General features: G+C 43.7%; 1 protein-coding gene across 1 annotated transcript in view; it reads right to left on the bottom strand.

Annotated features, from left to right (window-relative positions):
- lrp2a (low density lipoprotein receptor-related protein 2a) overlaps positions 1-23,447 on the bottom strand; it is a 387,109-nt gene that overhangs the window by 145,373 nt on the left and 218,289 nt on the right. Inside the window, exons 35-39 of the mRNA XM_041200238.1 lie at positions 22,280-22,443; positions 19,883-20,030; positions 14,477-14,582; positions 11,733-11,910; positions 10,388-10,601 (exon numbers count right to left, since the gene is read on the bottom strand). Coding sequence (XP_041056172.1) covers positions 10,388-10,601; positions 11,733-11,910; positions 14,477-14,582; positions 19,883-20,030; positions 22,280-22,443 — 810 coding nt within the window. The remainder of the gene's footprint in view (positions 1-10,387; positions 10,602-11,732; positions 11,911-14,476; positions 14,583-19,882; positions 20,031-22,279; positions 22,444-23,447) is intronic.

The raw sequence follows: 23,447 nt of genomic DNA, 5'->3' as shown, positions 1-23,447 counted from the left end.
GGGTGGGGTGTCGGGCAGCCATGCAGTGCACTAACCTCAGGCCATCCAAGTGGTAGCCAGCTCTCTCTGGGAAGCGTTAAGAGGCCTTCAGACTTAATCAAGACAGGCTCTTAGTACACCCATGCTAACCTACGCATCTCTCTCTTTCATCCTGCAGAAGGAGTACATCAGGATAATAGCAACCTAGTTGTATGTCACTGCACACAGAGAGTGAAGACAATGGAGAAGAGAGTGACTGAGGTGTTTGGCTGTGCAGAGAGAGGAGCAGCACCCACAGGAAGAAGGGGCAGTTGGGGCTCCGACACATGCCACTCAAGAGCGACAGCGAACCATCGCTGGTCAGTGCCTAGCAACACCCGGGGTCTCTAGACGCCGCCTTTCAATCCTGCAGATGACTGACAACCAGTGTTGCTGAAGACTGCGCAAGTCTAGAGAACTGGTCGGTCACATCTGCCATCTACTGCAGGATTTGGCACCACGGGGACATGCAGGGCATCCACTGCCAGTTGCCAAGAAAGTGACAGCAGCGTTTAATTTTTATGCCAGTGGCTCCTTTCAGGGCTCCATAGGTGACCTCTGTGGGACATCACAAGCCTTCATCCACAAACGCATTCATGAGGTCACAGATGCCATCTTCACAAGGGCACACAACTTTGTGCATTTCACCCAGGTCCAGGACAGCCAGGATGTAAGACCGATTGGATTTGCCCAGATCTCGGGTTTCCCACAAGTGCAGGGTGCCATCGACTACATTCACGTGGCACTCAGATCTCTGTCGCAACACACAGTCAACTACATCAACCACAAGGGATTCCACTCACTGAATGTGCAGCTGATGAGCGACCACCACAAATGCATCCTGCAGGCCTGCGCACCTTTCTAAAGAATGTCCACAACTCCTACATTCTCAGTCAGTCACAGATCCATGAAGTCTTCCAGGGTCCACAGAAGCTGCAAGGGTGGCTCCATGGAAACCAGGGCTACCTGCAGAGGCCGTGGCTGATGACACCCATACAGCGGCCTCAGCCTGCAGCAAGGCGACGGTATAATGAGGTTCATGCTGCAACTCACAACTTGGTAGAGCAGGCCATCGGGATGCTGAAATTAAAGTTCTGGTGCCTGGACCAGTCTGATGGAGCCCTGCAATATAATCCATAGAGGGTGTCATGCATCGTCATCATCTGCTGTGCCCTTTACAAACTGGCGCTGCAACGGGGAAAGGAGCTGGCTGAGGAGGAGCTGGAGGTCTCCTCTGTTGAGGGGGACGCTGATGGGGATGAGGGTGAAGAGGTCCTCGAAGGCCATGATAACGGGGATGAGGCCCTGACATAGCCAGACGAGATAGGCACACTTGGGAGACCCTTATAGCTGCTAGATTTGTGGAGGATGATGAAGACATGCAGTGAGCGACACCATAGATCCTCACATTGCACCTGTAAACATTTGACTCCAGTCTGGCTAATGGCAGCGCACATATCCTCTGTGAAAATGCTCCTGTCATGGGGATGTAGTGGAGGACCTAATAGTCACTCAATTGCAGGAGGATGATGACGACATGCAGTGAGGACACTCCATAGATCTTCACACAGCCTCTGAGAATGTCTGATTACTGTCTGGCCGAGGGCAGCTCGCTTGTGCTCTGTGATCAGGCTCATATCATAGAGATGCAGCCATTAAGCTTTAAAAGCATCTGATCCTTTATCCGCCTTCAGTGCCTGACCCCCTTCAGGAGCACAGCATCACTGGTCACAGATGCTTAAGGGCCAGCCCCACCTTAAAGGTGCTGAGAGTATATAGAGATAATGGAGGTACTGTGTGACGCCTGCCCACAACATTCTGGCAGCAATGACATGCACCATTGAGGTGCAGGCATCAGTAATGTGTTCAGAGAGTAAGAGGCCAGACCATCACTTTGAAGGCTGCACAAAGCACAGGGAAGAGGCCCTGGACTGAGACACCTGCCTTTATCTTGTGCAGGAAGATATCACATCTGAGTGACACAAACACTGCTCATCAGAACAAGAAGCAATTAGTAGGAAGGTATTTTTGGGAGTTCATTGACATTCGTGAACATTATGTACAAGTGATTAAGACCTATGCCCAGGCTGTGCAACTACATCTTCTTAACTTTTCTAACCCTGCTGCTCCATCTTGGCGCTCCCTGGCCATCCACAGCAGAGGTGGAGGCAGCCTGCTGACTGCTACACGTTGTCTGTGATGACATTGGTGGGCATCCTCTGGAGGGCTGAGACCTGGAGGGCCCCAGCCTGCTTTCTGGGTCTTGCTGTGTGGCAGTGGCACCCTCCTCGGCCTTTGGAGCTGGAGCCGCTGGGGTCACAGGAAGAGGGGATTTGGATGGGCTGGTCACTCCCGGAATTACCTGGGTGGATGGCCCCAGGGTGTGCACATGCTGAACCTCTTCCCTACGGGTGCCCAAGGGCCCCTGGCTGACTCCTGACAGAAGGGATAGTTGAAGTAACATCGAGCTGTCCCGCATCCCTTTTGCGTACACACTGCTGGAGGCCAACTATGGCATCAACAATGGAGTTTAGCCTGCACAGCAGTGCAGGAGTGACGTCCTGGACCAAGGTCTCCATGGTGGTCGCCATCCTAACAGTCTTGCCTGAAGGAGTTGGCATGCAGCACTATCACCTCAGCCTTTAGACAGAAGGACTCCTCCATTGTGCCTTGCAATCTAACAAGTGCAGCGGACATCCCTTCCCCATGATCCCGAGCTTGCCTTTGCAGCTCCAGCAACTGTAACATGACCGAGTCCAGAGGCTCATCATCTGACTCGGACCCAGCAAATTTCTGGTCCCCAGCAGCCCTCCGAGTGTTGGACACTTGGGAAGTCCCTGTAGCCACCTGCGGTGGATCAGACAGTGTGATGTGCTCACCAGATTGTGATTCCCGAGGCTACTCTAAAACTAGGTCCCACCAAGGTGCGTGGCTTTGCACTGGTTGAAAGCTGTGGGTGAGCGCTGTGACGAGGGTGCCTCCAGATTCCTCTTCAGGGGTTTCTTCGTGGCTTTATACAACCCTGGGTTGTGGACTCCATTGGCTGTTTCCCAGATGTGCCTGTGAAAGCAAGGAGAAATAATTAATACATGGCAGTGGCCTGTGAAACAGGACACATCATTCATAGAATGGCTGTCTGATGGATGGTGCACTGCTGGTCCTCATTTGTTAGAGCACCACCAACCTCACCGTCAGCATAGGAATGGTCTAGATCATCATCGGCCAGTTGGATGGCTCTATGTTCCAAGTCCATGCGGACCTTGATTTCAGGCATTCCTCCACCGGTCTGCAACCTTTCCCTCTAGTTGTGTGCCAGCTTGTCCTGCATGATTAGAGATGGGGAGAGTATATTAGGATGCCTGCCAGGCCAGATGATAAGTATGTCTGGCCTGTGTGGGTGGTGAATGGACCCATAGACTGGTTGAGGACAATGATGGTGAGTGTGAGAGACTGAATGGTGATGTACCTTGAACTGGCAGTAAGGGAGGGACCTGTGGATGTGTGATGGGGTTTGTGAGTGTGAGAGTTGAGAGTAATGAGAAGAGTGACTTACCCTGGTGGAATGAAGGAGATCATTCATCCTTTTTCGGCACTGTGTGGCTGTCCTCTTCTGTCAGGCTTTGGTGATGACCACCACTGCCACCGCCTCCCAATCCTGGTTAGTCATGCGGCAGCCCATCCTGCGGCCAGAGCAGGGGTAGAGGATGTCGCAGCGGGCCCACATGGCGTCCAAAAGGCGTTCCAGTGACGCATTGCTAAACCTGAGGGCTGCTGTCTCTTTGCCTTTCGTAGACATTTTCCCTGTGGCAGTCACAGACTGGAAGCACTGAGATATGTGTGCGCAGCTGGACTTTAAATGATGCAGTGGCAAGGTAATGCTGTGGTGGACGAATGAGAAACAACATGTTTCCCAGGAATGCATAATTAGTGCAGCGGGGTTGGGTTGATACGGTGTGAAGAGCTGCCATTGTGGCCAGCAGTCAATTATAAACTATAAATTGCACATTAAATGGTAGTTATCACTAAGACAGATATTATGAATTGGCTAGGCAGTCCACCCAGCCTGCATGTCACCAATTTCAGTTGTAAAGCCTTTCAAAACTCTGTCTTCCTCATGAAGAATTTTAGTACCTCTTCTTCTTGGATTTTGCCTGATCCCCATCTGACAGCAGCACACAACTGAGTCCCACGGGCACTGTCTTCACCAAAAATGGCACATGTTGCAGAACCTTCTCAACTCTGCTTATGATGCTCTGAATGGCATAGATCCACCAATGTTATCTTCAAGTAACAGAAACAGCTATAGCGGCTGTATATTTGCCTATTCTCAGCTTCCAGATCCAGGCTCTGTCTTTTTCAGCCTGTCAGTATTGCACCACCGGGATTATCATTGACATCTGAGTTCTGATGGCTTTTTATATAATTTCAACCTTTTTCACTCTCCACAAAGGTTTTGGATTCCAATCTCTGTTTCCATCTTACTTTCCTTAGAAACTGGGTGGGTCAGTTTCTTTTCTCAGTTTCCCTTTTCAGTTTTCCTTTTGAATTAGGGTCAGTCTCAAAAAGTACAAGCTTTGAAACTATGGATTCCTTCTCGCAGTCCTGTTGGTTTTAACACTGAGCTTAGAAATGTAATCTATTTTCAGAGCAAATCTTTGTTATATTTACAATCATACTCTCTTTCCCCCACCACCTTTCCATACTTTGTCTGGCTACTCTTCTCTAGACCTTCAGAGCAGAGATGGTCTGCTGCTTGCACTGATAGAACGCTGATTAATGTCTCTTTGTTATGAATTAGTTTGTTAAAACCCAAAGTTTTCTTTTATTATTGGCGGTGTAGCAATAGGATGTAGCTAGGGATAACTGCATGAAGCTGAATGAGAAATTGAAGAAATTGGACGTGTACCAATGGCTAAGCTACACATTTCTCAGTCTGGCTTATGTTTCAATAGTTCTGGTTTAAAAGTAATGCTTACCCTGCATTGATATTCCCATCTACAATGAACAGAGATCCAGGTAAAAACACTGCTGTCCGCAGCTTCAGTGTGGCATACTGTGACTGGTAACTTGAATCTACAATAACTCGAACATTGCTGGCATGAATATTGAAACATAGCTTAAGCTCCAGCAATTCCTCTGGCTTGATTCCATTCATAAAATCTTGTAGATAACTAACAAGGCAGCCACTTCTCTTTTATTTTCCGCAAGATGCACTCTGACATGGAATAGGTTATCAGAGCTAAGTTTACTGCTTAGTACAGCTTTATTTGGTGCATTCCAACTGATAACGCATGGCTTTGCATTATAACACTCAAACACAAAAAGTAAAATTTATAAATTCTGCAAAGCTTTTTGAGAGAAGGAAATGCAGCTGGTGTTTGGAGCAGCTGGGGTTTTCCACCTGCTATTAACTCTTTCCAAAATCTCAAGGATGAGCTTGTTTAAATATTTGGGCTAGATATCCACATTATGGGTACCTCTATGGGGAGACGGTGGTGTAGTGTTAATGTCACTGGACTAGTAATCCAGAAGCCAAGGCTAATGCTCTTGGGACATAGTTTCAAATCCCACCACTGCACTAGTCGAATTTAAATTCGATTAATACATCTGGAATTTAAAAACCACTGTCGATTATTGTAAAAACCCATCTGGAAAAGAAATCTACCATCCTTATCTGGCCCACAACAATTTGGTTGACTCTGAATTGGCCTTGCAAGCATCAGCCTGACATAGTCATACTTACGGAATCATCATACCTTACAGATAATGTCCCAGACACCACCATCAATATCCCTGCCAGTGGTATAGGACGTACACACTAGAGGTGACAGCACAATGGTATACAGTCAGGAGGGAGTTGCCCTGGGGGTCCTCAACATTGATAACCTGATTACCACTTATTGCACCCACCAACCCCCTCAACTGATGAATCAGTACTCTTCCATATTGAACACCAATCGAAAGAAGCACTGAGAGTGGCAAGGGCATAGAATGTACTCTGGGTAGGGAACTTCAATGTCCATCACCAAGAGTGGCTTGATAACAACACTACTGACTGAGCTGGCCAAGTCATAAAGGATATAACTGATAGACTGCATCTACAGCACATAGTGAGGGAAGCAACAAGAGGGAAAAACACACTTGACCTCATACTCACCAAGCTACCTATCGCAGGTGCATCTATCCATGTCAGTATTGGTTGCAGTGACCACTGCACAGTCCTTGTGTAGATGAATTCCTGCCTTCACATTAAGGATACCCTCCATCGTGCTGTGTGGTACTACCACCATGCTAAATGAGGTAGATTTCAAATAGATCTAGCAACTCAAAACTGGGCATCATGAGGTGTTGTGGGCCTTCAGCAGCAGGATTGCATTCAGCCACAATCTGTAACTTCATGACCCAGCACATCTCCCACACTACCATTACTATCAAGCCAGGGGACAAATCCTGGTTAAATGAAGAGTGTCAACCTGCTGAAGCTACAATACTGGACTACGTGCATGCCAAAACAGTGGAAACAGCATAGATAGACAGAGCAAAGAGATCCCACAATCAACGTATCAGACCTAAACTCTGCACTCCTGCCATATCCAGTTGCAAATGGTGGTGAGAAATTCAACAAAATTAACAGGAGGAGGAGTCTCCACAAATATCCCCATCCTCAGTGATGGGGTGCAGGGGACACAGCACATCAGGGCAAAAGACAAGGCTGAGGTATTTGCAACAATCTGCAGCCAGAAGTGCCAAGTGGATGATCCATCTCGACCTTCTCCGGAGATCCCCAGCATCACAGATGCCAGTCTTCAGCCAATTTGATTCACTCCACCTGATACCAAGAAATGGCTGAAGGTACTGGTTACTGCAAAGGCTATGGGCTCCGGCAATAGTACTGTGCTCCAGAACTAGCCATACCCCTAGCCAAGCTGTTCCAGTACAGCAACAACGCTGGTATCGACCCGGCTATGTGAAAAGTTGCCCAGGTAAGTCGTGTCCACAAAAAGCAAGACAAATCCAAACTGGCCAATTACTACTCTTGATCACCAGCTTAGTGATGGAAGGCATTATTGACAGTGCTATCAAGCAGCACTCATTTAGCAATAACCTGCTCGCTTATGCTCAGTTCGGGTTCTGCCAGGACAACTCAAGTCCTGGCTTCATTGAAACATGGACAAAGGAGCTGAACTCCAGAGGTGAGGTGAGAGTGACTGCCCTTGACATTAAGGCAGCATTTGACCGAGTGTGGCATCAAGGAGCCCCAGCAAAACTGAAATCAATGGGAATCAGTGGGAAAATTCTCTATAGTTGGAATTATGCCTAGCACAAAGGAAGATGGTTGTCATTGTTGGAGGTCAATCATCTCAAATCCAGGACATAACTGCAAGAATCTCTCAGGGTAGTGTCCTAGGCCCAATCATTTTCAACTGCTTCATTAATGATCCTCCTTCCATCATAAGGTCAGAAGTGGGCATGTTCAATGATGATTGCACAATGTTCAGCACCATTCATGACTCCTCAGATACTGAAGCAGTCCATGTCCATACTCATCAAGACCTGGTCTATATTCAGGCTTGGGCTGATAAGCAGCAAGTAACATTCACACCACACAAGTGCCAGACAATGACTATCCCCAACAAGAGAACATTGAACCATCTTCCCATGACATTCAATGGCATTACCATTGCTGAATCCCCCATTATCAACATTCCTGTCACTGAGTAAAAATCCTGGAACTCCCTCCCAAACAGCACTTGAGTATTCCCAGAATACAGGGATTGCAGCAGTTCAAGAAAGTAAGCTTACCACCACCTCAACAGCAATAAGGGATGGCAATAAAAGCTGCCCTAGGCAACAGTGCCCATATCCCATGAACAAATACATTTTTTAAAATGTTAGTGTGCAACAGAAAGTGCAAATCCCATTGAGATGGTGGAAGTGAGAGTCCAAGCCTGCTGCTCCAACAGAGGGTACCCTTGGCCTCAAAAGGATAGAAGAAAAGTATCAGAGATTTTTTGTTGCTAAGGGAGCAGATGGCCAGCCTGGTTCTCTTTCTTGAACTCAACAATGGGACAGATCAGTAGCGACCTGGGTAGAAGTCATCAGGAACAGTTGCAGACATGCTCCCAAAGTTAGTTGGGGATGTGGAAGGATGACCCTAAGAAGTGTCTGCCCCCTCCCCACCCCTAACTAAATATGCTGTGGGGAAAATTCAAAAGAAACCTGGTGCACCTAGGTTCAAGCCCAAACTGCAGCATTTCAATTGGAATGGGCCTCTTCTAGACTCCCCACTTGCAACAGATTTGCTACCCTAAAAAGCTTTTGCTGAAACAATGATTTTTATCATGCACTGGCATCGGACATGCACTTAGGGGTGCACAACCTGCACTTCTATTCTAGACATTTCTGTTGTTCATGTTTTAACAAGGAATTCTATAAATTAAACTACTTCAGAATTAAACAGCTCAGCTTACACCCTCTACAACTAATACATGTATAGTGAACAAATGCCTTACGTGTTTCAATGACATTACTCCATACTGTATTTTAACAGAGATGCCATTTAATTTGAAATAGCAGGCTTAATATGTTATGCAAATATTTTAAGAGTTTGTCTGCTAATATTACAAACAATAATTATTAGACAATGTGTACCAACAAAAGACCACATATACATGAACATCGAATAACTGGCAAATTCCAACACGTCAATCATATCAAAGCACTTATATGACACGTAAACTGTCAGCAGTTTATAACAATCTAAAACAAAAGATTAGGCTACTGTCTCATTACATCCAACTTTATGAGTTAGTACCTCATGGAATGCCAAGTTCTTTTCAATAGTCAATTCATTTGAAGACTTCTACCCTTAAGACACAGACTGTAATTTTAAACATGTCTGTCAGCCATGACTTAATTCTGCCTCACTCAGACCAATTAATGCTACCATATAATTGTACAAAGCCTTCTTTCAGCTGACTTATCTGGGACTGCTGAAGGAATTGGTTGAAGTAGAAGCAAAAGTTTTAAGATCTTAAAAAAATGACCAATTATAATAAAAGTAAAATTGCCCACACTTCAACTTTTAGACGTCATAATTTTAATTAAAATCCAACATTTTGAAGGTTGATCTCATTAATCCCACTCACTAACCCAATCATCAAAACTGCAATGCCAATTTAAGACATAAGGTGAGGTGGGAAAGACTGCTCTTAGCATCAAGGCAGCATTTGACCAAGTATGACATCGATGAGCCTTAATAAAATGAGAGTCAATGGGAATCAGGGGAAAAACTCTCCACTGGTTGGAGTCATAACTAGCACAAAGGAAAATGGTTGTGGTTGTTAGAGGTCAATCAACTCAGTTCCAGGACATCACTGTAGGGGTTCCTCAGGGTAGTGTCAGGCTAGGCCCAAACATCTTCAGCTACTTCATCAATGGCCTTTCCTCCATCAGAAGGTCAGAAATGGGCATGTTCGCTGATGATTGCATATTGTTCAGGACCATTTATGACTCTTCAGATACGGAAGCAGTACATGTTCATATGCAGCAAGACCTGGGCAATTTTCAGACTTGGCTGATAGGTGACAAGTAACATTCACACCACACAATTGTCAGGCAATGACCATCTTCAACAAGAGAGAATTTAACCACCTCCCCTTGAAATTCGATGGCAATATCGAATTATGTCAGAGAATCAGCAACAACTAAAAAAGTCTATTTCAGTTGCTATCCTTTGATTCAGAACAAATAAATAGAAACAATACAGATTACCAACATTTACTCACCTTTTAAAAAATATTCCATTCTATCCGCAATCTTTTGTCCAATCACTTAACTGCTCTAAATCTCCTGGCAGCCTCTTTGCATCCTCCTCATAGCTTACTTTTTCACTTTGCCTTCAATCCATTTTGTCCCTTGTTTTTTCACCATAACCCTGCATTTTTTTCTTTTTAAGTATACGTCCAATGCCCTTTTGAAGCTCTCAGTGAATCAGCTTTTACCACTCTTTCAGGCAATGCACTCCAGGTTACAACTCATTGAATAACATGTTTTAACTAGTTTGCTAATGAATTTTCATAGCACACAACATGTAAGACATAACAAGTACCAAATTAATCAGGTAATGTTTTTTGTACATACTGTTTTGCATCAATTTAGCTTACATCAAAAATATTAATTGGTGCTTCCTGCAAAGTATATAAACGCATGCTCTTGTTTGTCCATGGAGCTGAATATATATAACTATGATTGATTCATTTTAGATATTTAACAATTAGAACAGCAGAATTCTATATACATGATCTTTCTCACTACTGTTGTGTAACTATACAGGAAATCTTTTAGTAATCAGCTAATTAGTACTCACTGTCTCGGAAGTGAACTTTGAGGCATTTCAGCCCTGCAATATTATTCCTCATTACAACTGCATTTTCACCAGTGACCTTGTCCACACGCTCAATGACCTCGAAATCAGAATCTGTGTAGTAGAGGAAGCTATCGTATATGGCTAACCCCCGAGGATGAGAAAGGTGGCTGACCACAGTCATTCGGTGTAAACCATTTAGATCTCCTCGTTCAATCTATAGGGGCAATACAGAATCAGTAGTTGCACATAAATTGCAATAATTGTACTTCATGAATTATATTATTCATATTTTAACATTCTAAATAATTAATCAAATTCCATTAATATAAGCAGAGATCAAAAAATCGTTAATATTGACAGTGACGGTGGTGGGGCAGAGGAGGGGGATTTTGGCTGTACGCCACGAGGAGAGGCTGCTGGGTATATCCTGGTGGTCTCATTCCTGGCGGCCTCCTTGTGGGCTTGGGAGGTATGGGGTGGCAAGAGGGGCGGGTTGGTTGGGTGGTCTCCTGATCAGGCATTTTGTGGTCCATAGAGGGCCGCCATGTTGGCAAGGGCTGTCCCCACTTAAAGAGCCTCTCCCTGTCCTCCACAATGAATGCCACCAACCACCCCCACCCCGCCTGCCAACTGCCAAACCCCCACGCCTCCAGTGGAGCCTAACCCACTCACCTGTCTTCTGGGCCGCCTAAATGACTGCTACACCAGGGCCTGTTACAGTCCCAGTAGGGGCCACCGCTCCCTCTGCTGTTGCTGTGACTAATGACTACTGGCCAGCAACTTTTGAGGGTAAACTATTTGCCTTTAAAGGCATGTGAACCCTGATGGTAGGAAGCTAATTGCCTGATTGATATTTAATCTCATCGGAGCTCCTGGAAATGGCCACAGCAGGGTTGCCACCAACTTACTGGCCAGTGGATGGGCCCCACTGAAGCCATTAAATTCAGCCCCTTCTGATCATTATCGACCATCCTTACCCAGTTGACACTGATGCAAAAAATAAATTAAATCTTCGATGAATCATCGTATATGATGGAATAAAATGTATGCATCTCAGCTACAAACATTGTTAAATCCGTCATCTCCTTAATCCTCCTAAATATTTTCTCCCCCCCACCCCACCCCACCCCACCCCATTGATGGAGTTAAGATTAATGCTCATAATACAGTAGTACTCTCTGGTGGAACCGACAGAGAAACAGAATGAAGAGCTAATAATGGCTATTTACACTATTTCTCTGGGCATCCATTGATCTCCTGTTGAAAGTATGGTGGGAGACTGGGGGATAACTAAAATTTTCTTTATTTTGAATATGAACCTTTGTAACAAAAGGAAAATACATACCACACCAGTACTAGAGACAGCCCAGTACAGCCTACGTGCCTTGATGTCAATAGTAATAAACTCTACATGATCCAGGTCATTAGTGAAAAGAACTCGGGGGTTAGAACCATCCATATAAGCACTGGCAATCTTTGCTGGGATCCCACTTCCTGTACCTTGGTCAGTCCAGTACAACTTCCTGAAGAAGATTTATATATGGTTTTCAGATACTCTAAAAACATGCAGTAATCAAAGCAGGACAACAAAAACTAGTAACATGTTGATTGTGCTAATTCACCCATATCACAAGTATAAGTAGATATCTATGAGGAAGGTAAACCTGGTAATACTTTGTTAATGGTTCTATAATCTAGCTGTGACTATAAATATCTTACTCTTGGTTGGAAAAATTCAACATAAATTTACAAATACAGAGTTAATTTGTGTATGTGTGTGTGCTCCTGTGTGCTGTGCATTAGCATTTTTTTATTCTTTCATGGGATGAGGACGTCATTAGTTAGACCAGCATTTATTGCCCATCCCTAATTGCCCTTGAGAAGGTGAGGGTGAGCCACCTTCTATACTAAACTAAAACATATGAATTAATTCTGCTATTGATATTCCTTTGTTCTAGCAATCAGAGTATATTTCAGGATTTTGGAGGTCACATGGAACTGAATGTCTTACATTTTGTACTGCCAATCTGCATACCATCTGTGGTGAATAGGTTTACCAACCCATACACAATGTCTCTCACTCTTTTACTCTCTCTTTCTTTCTCTCCCTCTCTCACCCTAGCTATGGGAAATTGGTTCCTACTTAGCACCTGCAATCAGATCTCGCAGAATGAAGGAACAGAATCTGTATGTGTGTGTACTCCTCTGTATCACTGAGTTGCGGTGAGTTTCAATGTATTTTGCTCAATGTAGACATCTAATTTTTCAAAAATGATAGTGATTGTGAGAATCTTAACACATTTGGATCATTATTACTTCATAAATTTGCCTCAGAATCGTAAGACAATCACAATATTTCACCTTCCTATGGTGACCATAATCCCACTCATAATTTCAATCAATTTAACTTCAGCTCTACTTTAATCTTGTTATCACTGTTGCAATGTCACTGCAGACCCAACCCAGAAGCTGGACCTTAAATTCAGTGGGGAGCAGGGAAAATGCAGATTTACTAATTTTGAAGCAGCTGAAGATGGCTGGGCCTAGGACATTACCCCAAGGAAATCCTACAGCGATAACCTAGGAGTGACATGATGGACCTCCAACAACCACAACCATCTTCCTTTGTGTTAGATATGACTACAACCACTGGAGAGTTTTCTCTTGATTCCCATTGACCCCAGTTTTGCTAGGGCTCCTTGATGCCACACTCATTCAAATGTGTCTCAATTTCAAGGGCAGTCACTCTTACCTCACCTCCTGAGTTCAGCTTTTTTGTCCATGTTTGGACCAAGGCTGTAATGAGGTCAGGAGCTGAATGTCATTGGGCAGATTATTGCTGAGTAAGTGCCACTTGATGGCACAGTCAACAACACCTCCCATCACTTTGCTGATGATCGAGAGTAGACTGATGGTACTGTAATTGGCTAGGTTGGGTTTATCCTTCAGCCATTTCTTGACATCACGTGGAGTGAATTGAATTGGCTGAGGACTAGCATCTGTGATGTTGGGGACTTTAGGAGAAGGCCAAGATGGATCATCCATTCGCCACTTCTCACTGAAAGTAGTTAATAATGCTTCAGTCTTATCTTTTGCACTAATGCGCTGGGTTCCCCCATCATTGAGGATGGGGATATTTGACAGTGGTAGTGCCACACAACACAATGGAGGGTACCTTCAATGTGAAGATGGGACTTTATCTCCCCAAGCAGTGGTCACTCTCACTGATACTGTCATGGACAGATGCACCCAAGCTAGGTAGATTGGTGAGGACAAGGTCACGTAGGTTTTTCTCTCTTGTTGGTTGCCTCATGCCTCACCACCTGCCGCAAACCCAGACTTGTAGGTGTGTTCTTTAGGACTGCGCCAGCTTGGTCAGTGGTAGTCCAATGACATTTCTCTTTTATTTATTCATGGGATGTGAGCGTCGCTGGCAAGACAGCATTTATTGTCCATCCCTAATTGCCCTTGAGAAAGTAGTGGTGAGCTGCCTTCTTGAACCACTGTCGTCCATGTGGTGTAGGGAGGGAGTTCCAGGATTTTGACCCAGCGACAGTGAAGGAACGGCGATATATTTCCAAGTCAGGATGGTGAGTGACTTGGAGGGGAGCTTCCAGGTGGTGTTGTTCCCATGTATCTGCTGCCCTTATCCATCTAGATGGTAGCAGTTGTGGGTTTGGAAGATGCTGCCTAAGGAGCCTTGGTGAGTTCCTGTAGTGCATCTTGTAGATGGTACACACTGCTGCGACAGTGCATCGGTGGTGGACAGAGTGATTGTTTGTGGAAGGGGTGCCAATCAAGTGGGCTGCTTTGTCCAGGATGCTGTCAAGCGTCTTGAGTGTTATTGGAGCTGCACTCATCTAGGCAAGGGGGGCTAGTATTCCACATTACCACTACATCACCGCTTCCCCCATTTCAGACTTTAAAATTATTAAACTTTTTTAAAAATCAAGTAGGCTGATGTCACATTTCAAAATGCAAATTATTTAGCATCACACAAATGAGAAACCCATCTTTTTTCTTTAACTTTACAATGGACGCATTTAATTCATAAAATTACTTATACATCTACTTCATTGTTCCACTCACCCCCTTGCTGGATCTACCGCAATGCCCATGGGTCTCCCAACACCAGTCCTTTGTCCACTGTTTGTTAATATTGTTTTTCTGTACTTGACATCACCATGCACTTTTACTACCTGAAAGGATGCAAATACATGCAAGAAATCAGCTTTCATCCCATAAGGCGAAGGTATGAAACATATTGGGTGGAATCATGCCAGATTTGCACAAAATGTGGTAGTGGGCGGGATATAAGTTGTTTTACCTGCCGGCAGCAATGGCAGGTTTTCGCCTCATATCATCCCATCCCTCATTAATTATGCAGCCAAAGGAAACACGCCATCTCGCTGGCAGGCAGCCTTCGATTTTCTCGCTACTCTGTTACCTCATCGCTTCCTCACTGCAGCCGTGTTCACATTCTCAATGCTTGCAGCCCAGGACTGCTCCGGTGAAGAAATGGCCCCAAAAGCCAAGAAGAGTGCAGCCGCCCCAGATTCAGTCACACATCCCTGGGACTCTTTCTGGACACCGTGGAGACCACTACAGCTTGGGTGGTAGTCAACACCAATACCGCACACAACCATCCAGTGTAGAAAATGGATGAATGATCTCATTCAGGGTAAGGCAGCCATCTTTTCACTCTAAACACACACAGTCACAAGGCCATCAAATGCCCACTGGCAATTCACTCACTGCCAGCTCAAGGGACATCACCACTCTCTCTCACACACGCCTTCACATCTTCATCTGGCCTCATCTCATCTGGATACTGCCTGCTCATCCCTCACCATCTTGAGGCCACATGCACAGATCAACATATGCCACCACACATGCACTGGGATACCCACCCCGCAGCCCTCAACTTCCCCAGTTCAGCTCCTGCCCTGCAGCCTCTTTCCTTGCCTAAGGCCACTTCTCCCCCTTCCCCAAGAAACCCCATTGGAAAGTCACTTACGGCTAGTCCGGTAGGTAGAGACCTGTCCGTAAGCCTCCCCTAAAAGTGATGTGGTGCTGCATAAGAAGCCTGCCGCTGATGACTGCAAGTGATGCCCGAAGCAAGGTAGGCAAACAAACTTTGAAGTCCCGAGCGAAGTGAAAGTCGCCAGGTGCACATCGCTAATGTACAATTGTGAAACATGTTGGTGTGCGATCACGCCAACGTGTCCAGATGATCCAGCATGGGAGGATGATTCCAGCGAGCAGGGCTTATGAGATGCTTAAATATTGAAATTAGATTCCCAACGTGTGGTGGCGGGGAAACACAGCCTGCAATTGACGGGTGGAGCGGACGATCGCAACCTGACTTTATGACGGTATGAAACCAATTTTTGGCCTTCTCGCCATATTGTGTCCCTGCCGCTCACCATGACGCCCAATGCCAATGGGGCTGGAAAATTCCGACCATTGAAAAAAATTCTTACATTCACAGGTCCCATGACAATTCAAATAACTAATGAAATTATTAAACATCACAGTGCTCATATTTTTTAAAAAATCATAAGAAATCCTGCAGGAACAATTCATAATTATCTAACTACAACGTTTCTCCTTCATAAAAATTTTAATTCAACACTGACAACGTTTTAATCCCATAGGGTTCTAAAAAGTGAGATATCTGAATAAAATGCAGTTAAATCAATGTAGATTTTGTGACATCATTACAAAAGCGTTTTTCTAGATTCTGTAGAGCTAATGCTTTTCAGCAATAAATGCATATGCATTCCCTTTAGTAACACCACTTGAGATTTGGTGGATTAGGGCAATGCAACATTGAGGATAGGGAAATGAACGAAGACAGTTGTTTCAATAACAAAATAACGTACTGCCAACTTAGAGGTTGTGACACCAATATTTATTAAAATCCATGAAATGTTTTCCTTTCAATCACAAATTAACTTTCCATGGTATTGCTCTTGGACAACATTATTTAGTATAAGCACTGATTTGGGTGAGTACGCTGATGGATCAGAGCCCTGATGATATTGTCCACAGCAGGTAAGGTTGTGGGACAATCTGATAGAGGTTTTTCAGGTTATGAAAGGGTTTGATAGGTTATGCAGAGGAGACATTTCCATGTGATGGGGAGACCAAAATTTGGGGCTATAAATACAAGATAGTCACTAATAAGTCTGATAGGGAATTCAGGAGAAACATCTTTACTCAGGGAGTGGTTAGAACACCTAACTCACTACCACAAGAAGTGGTTGAGAAGAAGAGCACAGGTACACATAAGGGGAAGCTAGATAAATGCACAAGGGAGAAAGGAAAGGAAAATTATGTTGATAGTGTTGGATGAGAAAGCATGAGAGAAAGCTCATGTGGATCTTAGACACCAGGGTGGATCTCTTGAGCCAAATGGTCTGTTACTGTTCTGTACATTCTATATAATATGTAACAATGCATGTGTAGACTTTACAAGTTATTGTGGATAGCTTGGAAGGATCTTCTTTAGCAGCAAATAAAAGTAGCCAATGCAAGCCGCATCAAATATTCAAAGGTTATTTCAATAGATTCCAGCCTTGATCTTTCAGCCTTCTCACTAGTAACACTGTTCACATATCAGTGTGCGGATGACCTAGCCTATATGAGTTAGCTTCTTAAAAGTGCTTCATTTGTAAAATACATTGGTGCCTACATTTTTGTTGCTGTTCAGAATCTTTTGTTTTATTTTAATTCATTTATTAGATGCGAGAGTTACCGACAAGGCCAGCATTTATTGTCCATCCCTAATTTCCCTCAAGACTGGCTTGCTGGGCCATTTCAGAGAGTCATCCACATTTCTGAGAGTCTGGAGTCACATTTGAGGACAACAGATTTCCTTCCCTAAAGAACAATAGTTAACTAGGTGGGTTTTTGGTAACAATCCAATAGCTTCATAGTCACCATTTTTGACAGTAGCTTTTAAATCCAGATTCATTAAACATAAATTCCTCAGCTAGTGGGAATTTGAATTTGTGTCCAAACCTCTGGAATACTAGTTGAGTAACATAACCACAGTGACATCAGGCTACCAGGGCGACCAACTATGAAAAAATAACACTTCAACATGGGACCAGGCCCAGGGGAGGGAGTTGCTGGTGATCATAATAGTGGGAGCAGGGACAATGGGGGTGGGTGGAGGGGGTGCTGGTGACTGTAAGAGTAGGGGGGGGTGCAAAGAAGCAAGGGCAAAAGGAGGCTCTCAGGCTCAGTCTCTCACAGGTTGTCCTAAAAATAAGGGATAAGTAGTCAAAAGATGGAATGATCCCTTAAAATATAGAACAGTTGATCACCTAGCATGCCACTATACTCCTTTATAAGACTCCTGGGGCTGGATGTTACGCTGTCTCATTGGCAGGTTTGAAGGCCCTCCTGCCACCTACCCACCCAGCCCCGACCTGTCTGAAATTTTACATGGGGAGGGGGTGGCATCAGATGGCCTGCCCACCCTTGGGATTATGAGGCCCACCCCCACTGGTGTTTTGTCTGCAGCAGGGAGTAAGCCCACACCTTGCGGGAAGCCCAGCAGCTTTAGCTGTTTGGACCAGTGTCGGGCAAGTTGGGTGGGCGGGGAACCTCTTTTGCAGATCCCTGGGCCCATCAGAGGCATCAAACCCCCTAGGTCATACTGCCCTCACCACCTTGCTGGGACCTGCCAGCCAGGCCCAGGCGATATCCCAACCTTTCCTCTTCACCTGTAGACCAAGCAGTGGCCATTGCTCCCGCCTGGTGCTGCTGAAACAACAGAGTTGCCAGCCATCTGATTGGCAAGCTGCTCTCTAAGGCAGGACCTCCTCCAGAGACAGGGTGAGGGGTGGAGGGGACAGGAAGGGTCACCTTCAAACAAGTAGCACTGCTTCCAGCACTCAATTGCTCTGGGACAGCCAGCAGGCGTGGGTGGGCTCGTCACCGACAATTTAGCCAGGGTGGGGGTGCAGGGACCATGGCACCCTATAAAATTCAGCCCCTAATTTCACTTATCCTTCTTATTACCAGTTGTTTTTCCACGCAGCTACTAAAGTGGACAAGGTGAGAATTCCTTTGATGATTTAAATGAGGTTCCTAGATTGTTTGTCACAGGTATTCTCCTGTGGAAAGGAACCATTAGATCAACAGGGCACAGAACTTTTCCAAAGTGGCAAAGTTCTCAAAAGTGCAGAGCATCAAGGATGGAGTCCATCAAGGATGGCACAGTAGACTCTGCAGCTTGATGATATTCTCCTATAGGAAGGGCACCTTGGAATGCCAAATAGGGCAACTCTCTTCATACTCATCTCACACAAAAGTATGTCTACCTTAGCAGCCATCAAATCGAGTAAGTAAAATTCCTTCAGTTCTTGAAGATTCAGCTTTGTCTCTCCATATTGCACTTCATTTCATTTCTGCCTGGTATGTCTTTCTGTTCCACCCCCTTCCCCATCTTTGGAAAAGGCAGACAAAAGCTTAAATCTATCTGGATCCTTTACAATGTTTGCCCCCCTTATGCAGCTACTTTCTTAAATGTAGCCAAATTCCTTCAAATTTGACCCTGTTAGCCACATCCCACATTCCACATCCTCTAATTAAACTAACTATTGGCAAAAAGCCAGGGCTGTAATGAGTGCTTCTGCTAATTATTCAAATTACACTACCTTGCAAATTTGTTTGCAATCAGTTTAGTATGCTGTGGGCTAGATCTGTCCTGACAGACAGCCTTCTTTCACAGATGTTCTTGTGAGCCCAAAATAAGGCATATTATAATTTTAAAATGCTAAATGGAAGTATTAAATTTCCCAGTATCATAGTGGTAATTTTTAATAAGCAGCTATAAATTTCACAAACAGAAAAGCAATAAATTCTTCCAGCAGAAGTCTGATAGATGCATTTTCTCATTCTTCATGTTGTGTCCTTGCAGACCGAGGTATGCTAATCATATCACTATGGGGCAAGGCAAAAAGGCAGGCCCCAGGAATACCTATTAAAGAAGAACCATATTAGATTTGAACTGTTAACTCTGTTTCCCTCTCCACAGATGCTGCAGACCTGCTGAGTTTTTCCAGCACATCCTGTTTTTTCTTCAGATCTCCAGCATCTGCAGTATTTTGCTTTTATCCTAGGATTACCTCAGCTGGAACAAAGATTGAAACTGCACTGTTGAGCTATTCTCCGCGACACTTGACTCATCTAGTCAACTAAGCCAACTGGTCCTGATAGAGCCAACTAATTGACATAAAAATGTATTTACATTAAGTAACATAATAAATCAACTTGCCTCATAATATGTAGGTTGCAACAAAATTATAGTTAATGAATAAGAAATTACTTTTATAAAAATAAATGTATTTATATGAAATGTGGTACAAACACACAGTTATCTGCTTTTGTAAACACATCACACTTTATTGCTTTATTACGCCAAATGTTAACTTTTTTTACTATGTGGGAACTGATTGAATTGAAATTCCCTTAAGATACTGACCTCAATGGACTGATTTTCAAAGTTGGTATAGTAAAGGTTCATAGAGATCCAATCAAAGGCCAAGCCCATGGGGGAGCCAATGGTTGAAGCCGGAGCAAACATGGTCCTATTAGTTCCATCTGACCTCACACGGTGAATTTCTCCCTAAAAACACATAAATCACAGTAAGGAAAATCCTCACAATCTCAGAAGCAGAGGGGAAATAATTAATGTTTCTTCCACACTTACAAATCCTCTACTTACTAGTGTCACTCTAGGCACACTCGCAAAGAAGGAAATCCTTAAATCCTCCTAAGTACTTAGAAACAGATCACAGGTCCAATACATAAGCCAGTATTAGCAAACTCCTTCCTTCATGCACTTAACAGCTGATAATGCCTGGTCCTCCAAAAACCCAACCCATCTACCTGGCAATAGCTCAGGACTGTCTTCAGATAGATATTTTCCCTCCAGCTGTATTATTTGTTGTTGCCAGGAGATGATTATTCTAAACCCAAGTATTACAGGGGGAAGTGCCCTTCTACTTCCACTGCAGTGTTTTTCTTTAATAGAAACACGAATACAAATTAAGAATTGTGCAAAGTTAAGGAATCTGTCTTCCATATGCTTATCAGAACCTCATGCATATGTTACTCCTCACTTCTTAGTGATTATAGAATCATTGTATTAAGCTCTCATTGAAACTTTGTTGAAACTGATTCTCACAACATTGAGGATTTTTAAGCAGGATTGCTAGATACAGTCAACACCCTATAAACAATGCATGTTCAGAGCTGCTTTACCTCCTCCAGCAACTTCAGTAATCATTCCACAACTCATATTTAGAGAGGCTGGCTTTAGGATGATCAGATATCTTTGGAGTAGCACAAAAAAAACTGTGCCTAACCAGAAAAAAACATAACTTTCACATCAGATCTGAATGAGGCATTACCCGGCTTCAAGTACTGTTAATGGGCAGTACCAAACTAAAAATTAGGGCATGATACCTTTATTCAAAGTACATCCTCAAAAAAAAAATCAATTCATGCAGAGTAACTTATTCCTTTGACCTGAATCCCACTCAGTTCTTATCAATGTGGCTTTCCTCGCATTATGTCAGAGATGAGGAGAATAGATGATCAGCATAGATGACAGAAAACAATAAACATCACCTTACACCAACATTAAAAAATTCAGATCAGAGTGAATTAACTAAACAGAAAAAGCACAGCACCAGCAGGAAAGAACAAAAATATAAACAGGAAATGGCAAAACATATTGATAAACTAATCCTACAAGTAAGCAGTAAGATAATTATTCATAACCAGGGCCTCAGAACAAAACATATCTGACAACGCTCCCAGATATCTGCACTCCCTTAATTTTGGCCTCTTATGCACTTCTAATCATAACTGCCCCACCATTGATGCCTTCAGTTGACTAAGCCCCAAGACTGGAATTGCCTCCCAACATCTCTCCACCTTGCTTTCCTCTTTTACAACGTTTCTTAAAATCTACCTCTTTGACCAAGCTTTTTGTCATCTGACCTGATATTTTCTTACGCAGCTTGGTGTCATATTTTGTTTTACAATGCTCCTGTGAATTGCCTTGCAATGTGTCATTACGTTACAGACACTATAAAGTTGTTGTTGTTGCTCAGTCAGAATAAATTCACAACAACTGATACACACAAAAACACAAGGCCCAGAAAATAATGCTAAACCGCAAAAGAATATAGCCCTGCTTGACCATAATCACAGCACAGTGTAACACTCACATAAAAGTGCAAATTAATTACCTACGCCACTGTAAAATAACAATAAAAATACCACAAGTATTACAAATGCAGTATTGTTATTTATTTAAACAGCAGATGAGAATGTGTTGTTTGTAACACATTTTTACTTTTACACTGCTCTAAACACTGCCTCGAAAACACAAAACATTGAAGAAAGTAGGGGGCAGTCAAATTGCTACATGAAGCCTTCTGCACATATTTTAAATTATGGATTGCCACAAGTGCCTCAATTATTTCTGCAACTTTAAATGTGTTCAAAGATGACTTTGAAAAAAAAACACACAGTTCTTACCTTGGATTTTTCCTTAATTTATATCTTCAGGCATATATAATTTAAAAGTGAGTGCTAAGTGGGAGAACCAGTTTTTTATGAGTTGCTGATTCTGGCAATGTAAAGGATTAACAGAAATGAGAAGGCTAATTTACTGAAGCATCCGAGATTAATGATTAATGGTTTAGTCTCAGCTAATTCAGGAGCATAAAGTGCATAGCAGATATGAAAGAAATTCAGACCAGTCGTGCAAGCAGAATGTTAAACAGCACTCATTTGTCATCATTTTCCAATTGTAAGTTTACTTCTACTTCTGTCAATCTCAAGAGAACAATTTGTACTTACTGGATGTTCTACCCAATATAGTACATCTTCTTCATCAAAGTCAACATCGTAGCCATTCTGGACTCCAGCTACAGGAACCATGGCATCGCTCGTTTTGTCATCAGGGTCCAGAGGAATGCCAAAGATGATGCTGCCTCTTACTACAATTAGGAATGGCTGTTCAACTGGGAATGATGAAAGAAAATAATTTAAAATTCTTGAGCAAATTTAGAAATCTGATAAAAATTTAAGCTTCTGGCTTTGCGCGTGGTAGGTCATGTTTAACGAACCTTGAAGAGTTTTTCGAGGAGGTTACCAAGAAAGTAGATGAAGGAAAGGCTGTGGATGTTGTCTACATGGACTTTAGTAAGGCCTTTGACAAGGTCCCACATGGGAGGTTAGTTCAGAAGGTTCAGACACTTGGTATCCATGGAGAGGTTGTAAACTGGATTCGAAATTGGCTGTGTGGGAGAAGACAGAGAGTGGTAGTGGATGATTGCTTCTCAGACTGGAGGTCTGTGACTAGTGGTGTGCCTCAGGGATCTGTGCTGGGACCATTGTTGTTCGTTGCCTATATCAATGATTTGGATGATACTGTGGTAAATTGGATCAGCAAGATTGCTGGTGACAGTAAGATTGGAGGCATTATGGACAGCGAGGAAGGCTTTCAAAGCTTGCAGAGGGATCTGGACCAACTGGAAAAATGGGCCAGAAACTGGCAGATGGAATTTAATGCAGAAAAGTGTGAGGTGTTGCATTTTGGGAGGACAAACCAAGGTAGGACATACACAGTAAATGCTAGGGCACTGAGGAGTGCGGAGGAACAAAGGGATCTGGGAGTTCAGATACATAATTCCCTGAAAGTGGCTAGACAGGGTTGTAAAGAAAGCTTTTGGCATACTGGCCTTCATAAATCAAAGTATTGAGTATAGGAGTTGGGATGTTATGGTGAGGTTGTATAAGACATTGGTGAGGCCAATTTTGGAGTATTGTGTGCAGTTCTGGTCGCCTAACTACAGGAAGGATATCAGTAAGATTGAAAGAGTGCAGAGAAGATTTACTAGGATGTTGCCAGCTCTTAAGAAGTTGAGTTACAGGGAAAGATTAAACAGGTTAAGAATTTATGGCTTGGAGCATAGAAGGATGAGGGAGGATTTGATAGAAGTTTACAAAATTATGAGGGGTATGG

Source organism: Carcharodon carcharias, chromosome 12, assembly GCF_017639515.1.
Source record: "Carcharodon carcharias isolate sCarCar2 chromosome 12, sCarCar2.pri, whole genome shotgun sequence".
NCBI classification, from domain to species: domain Eukaryota; kingdom Metazoa; phylum Chordata; class Chondrichthyes; order Lamniformes; family Lamnidae; genus Carcharodon; species Carcharodon carcharias.
Note: the sequence above shows the minus strand (reverse complement) of the source record. Positions and strands in the feature narration are given on the sequence as shown.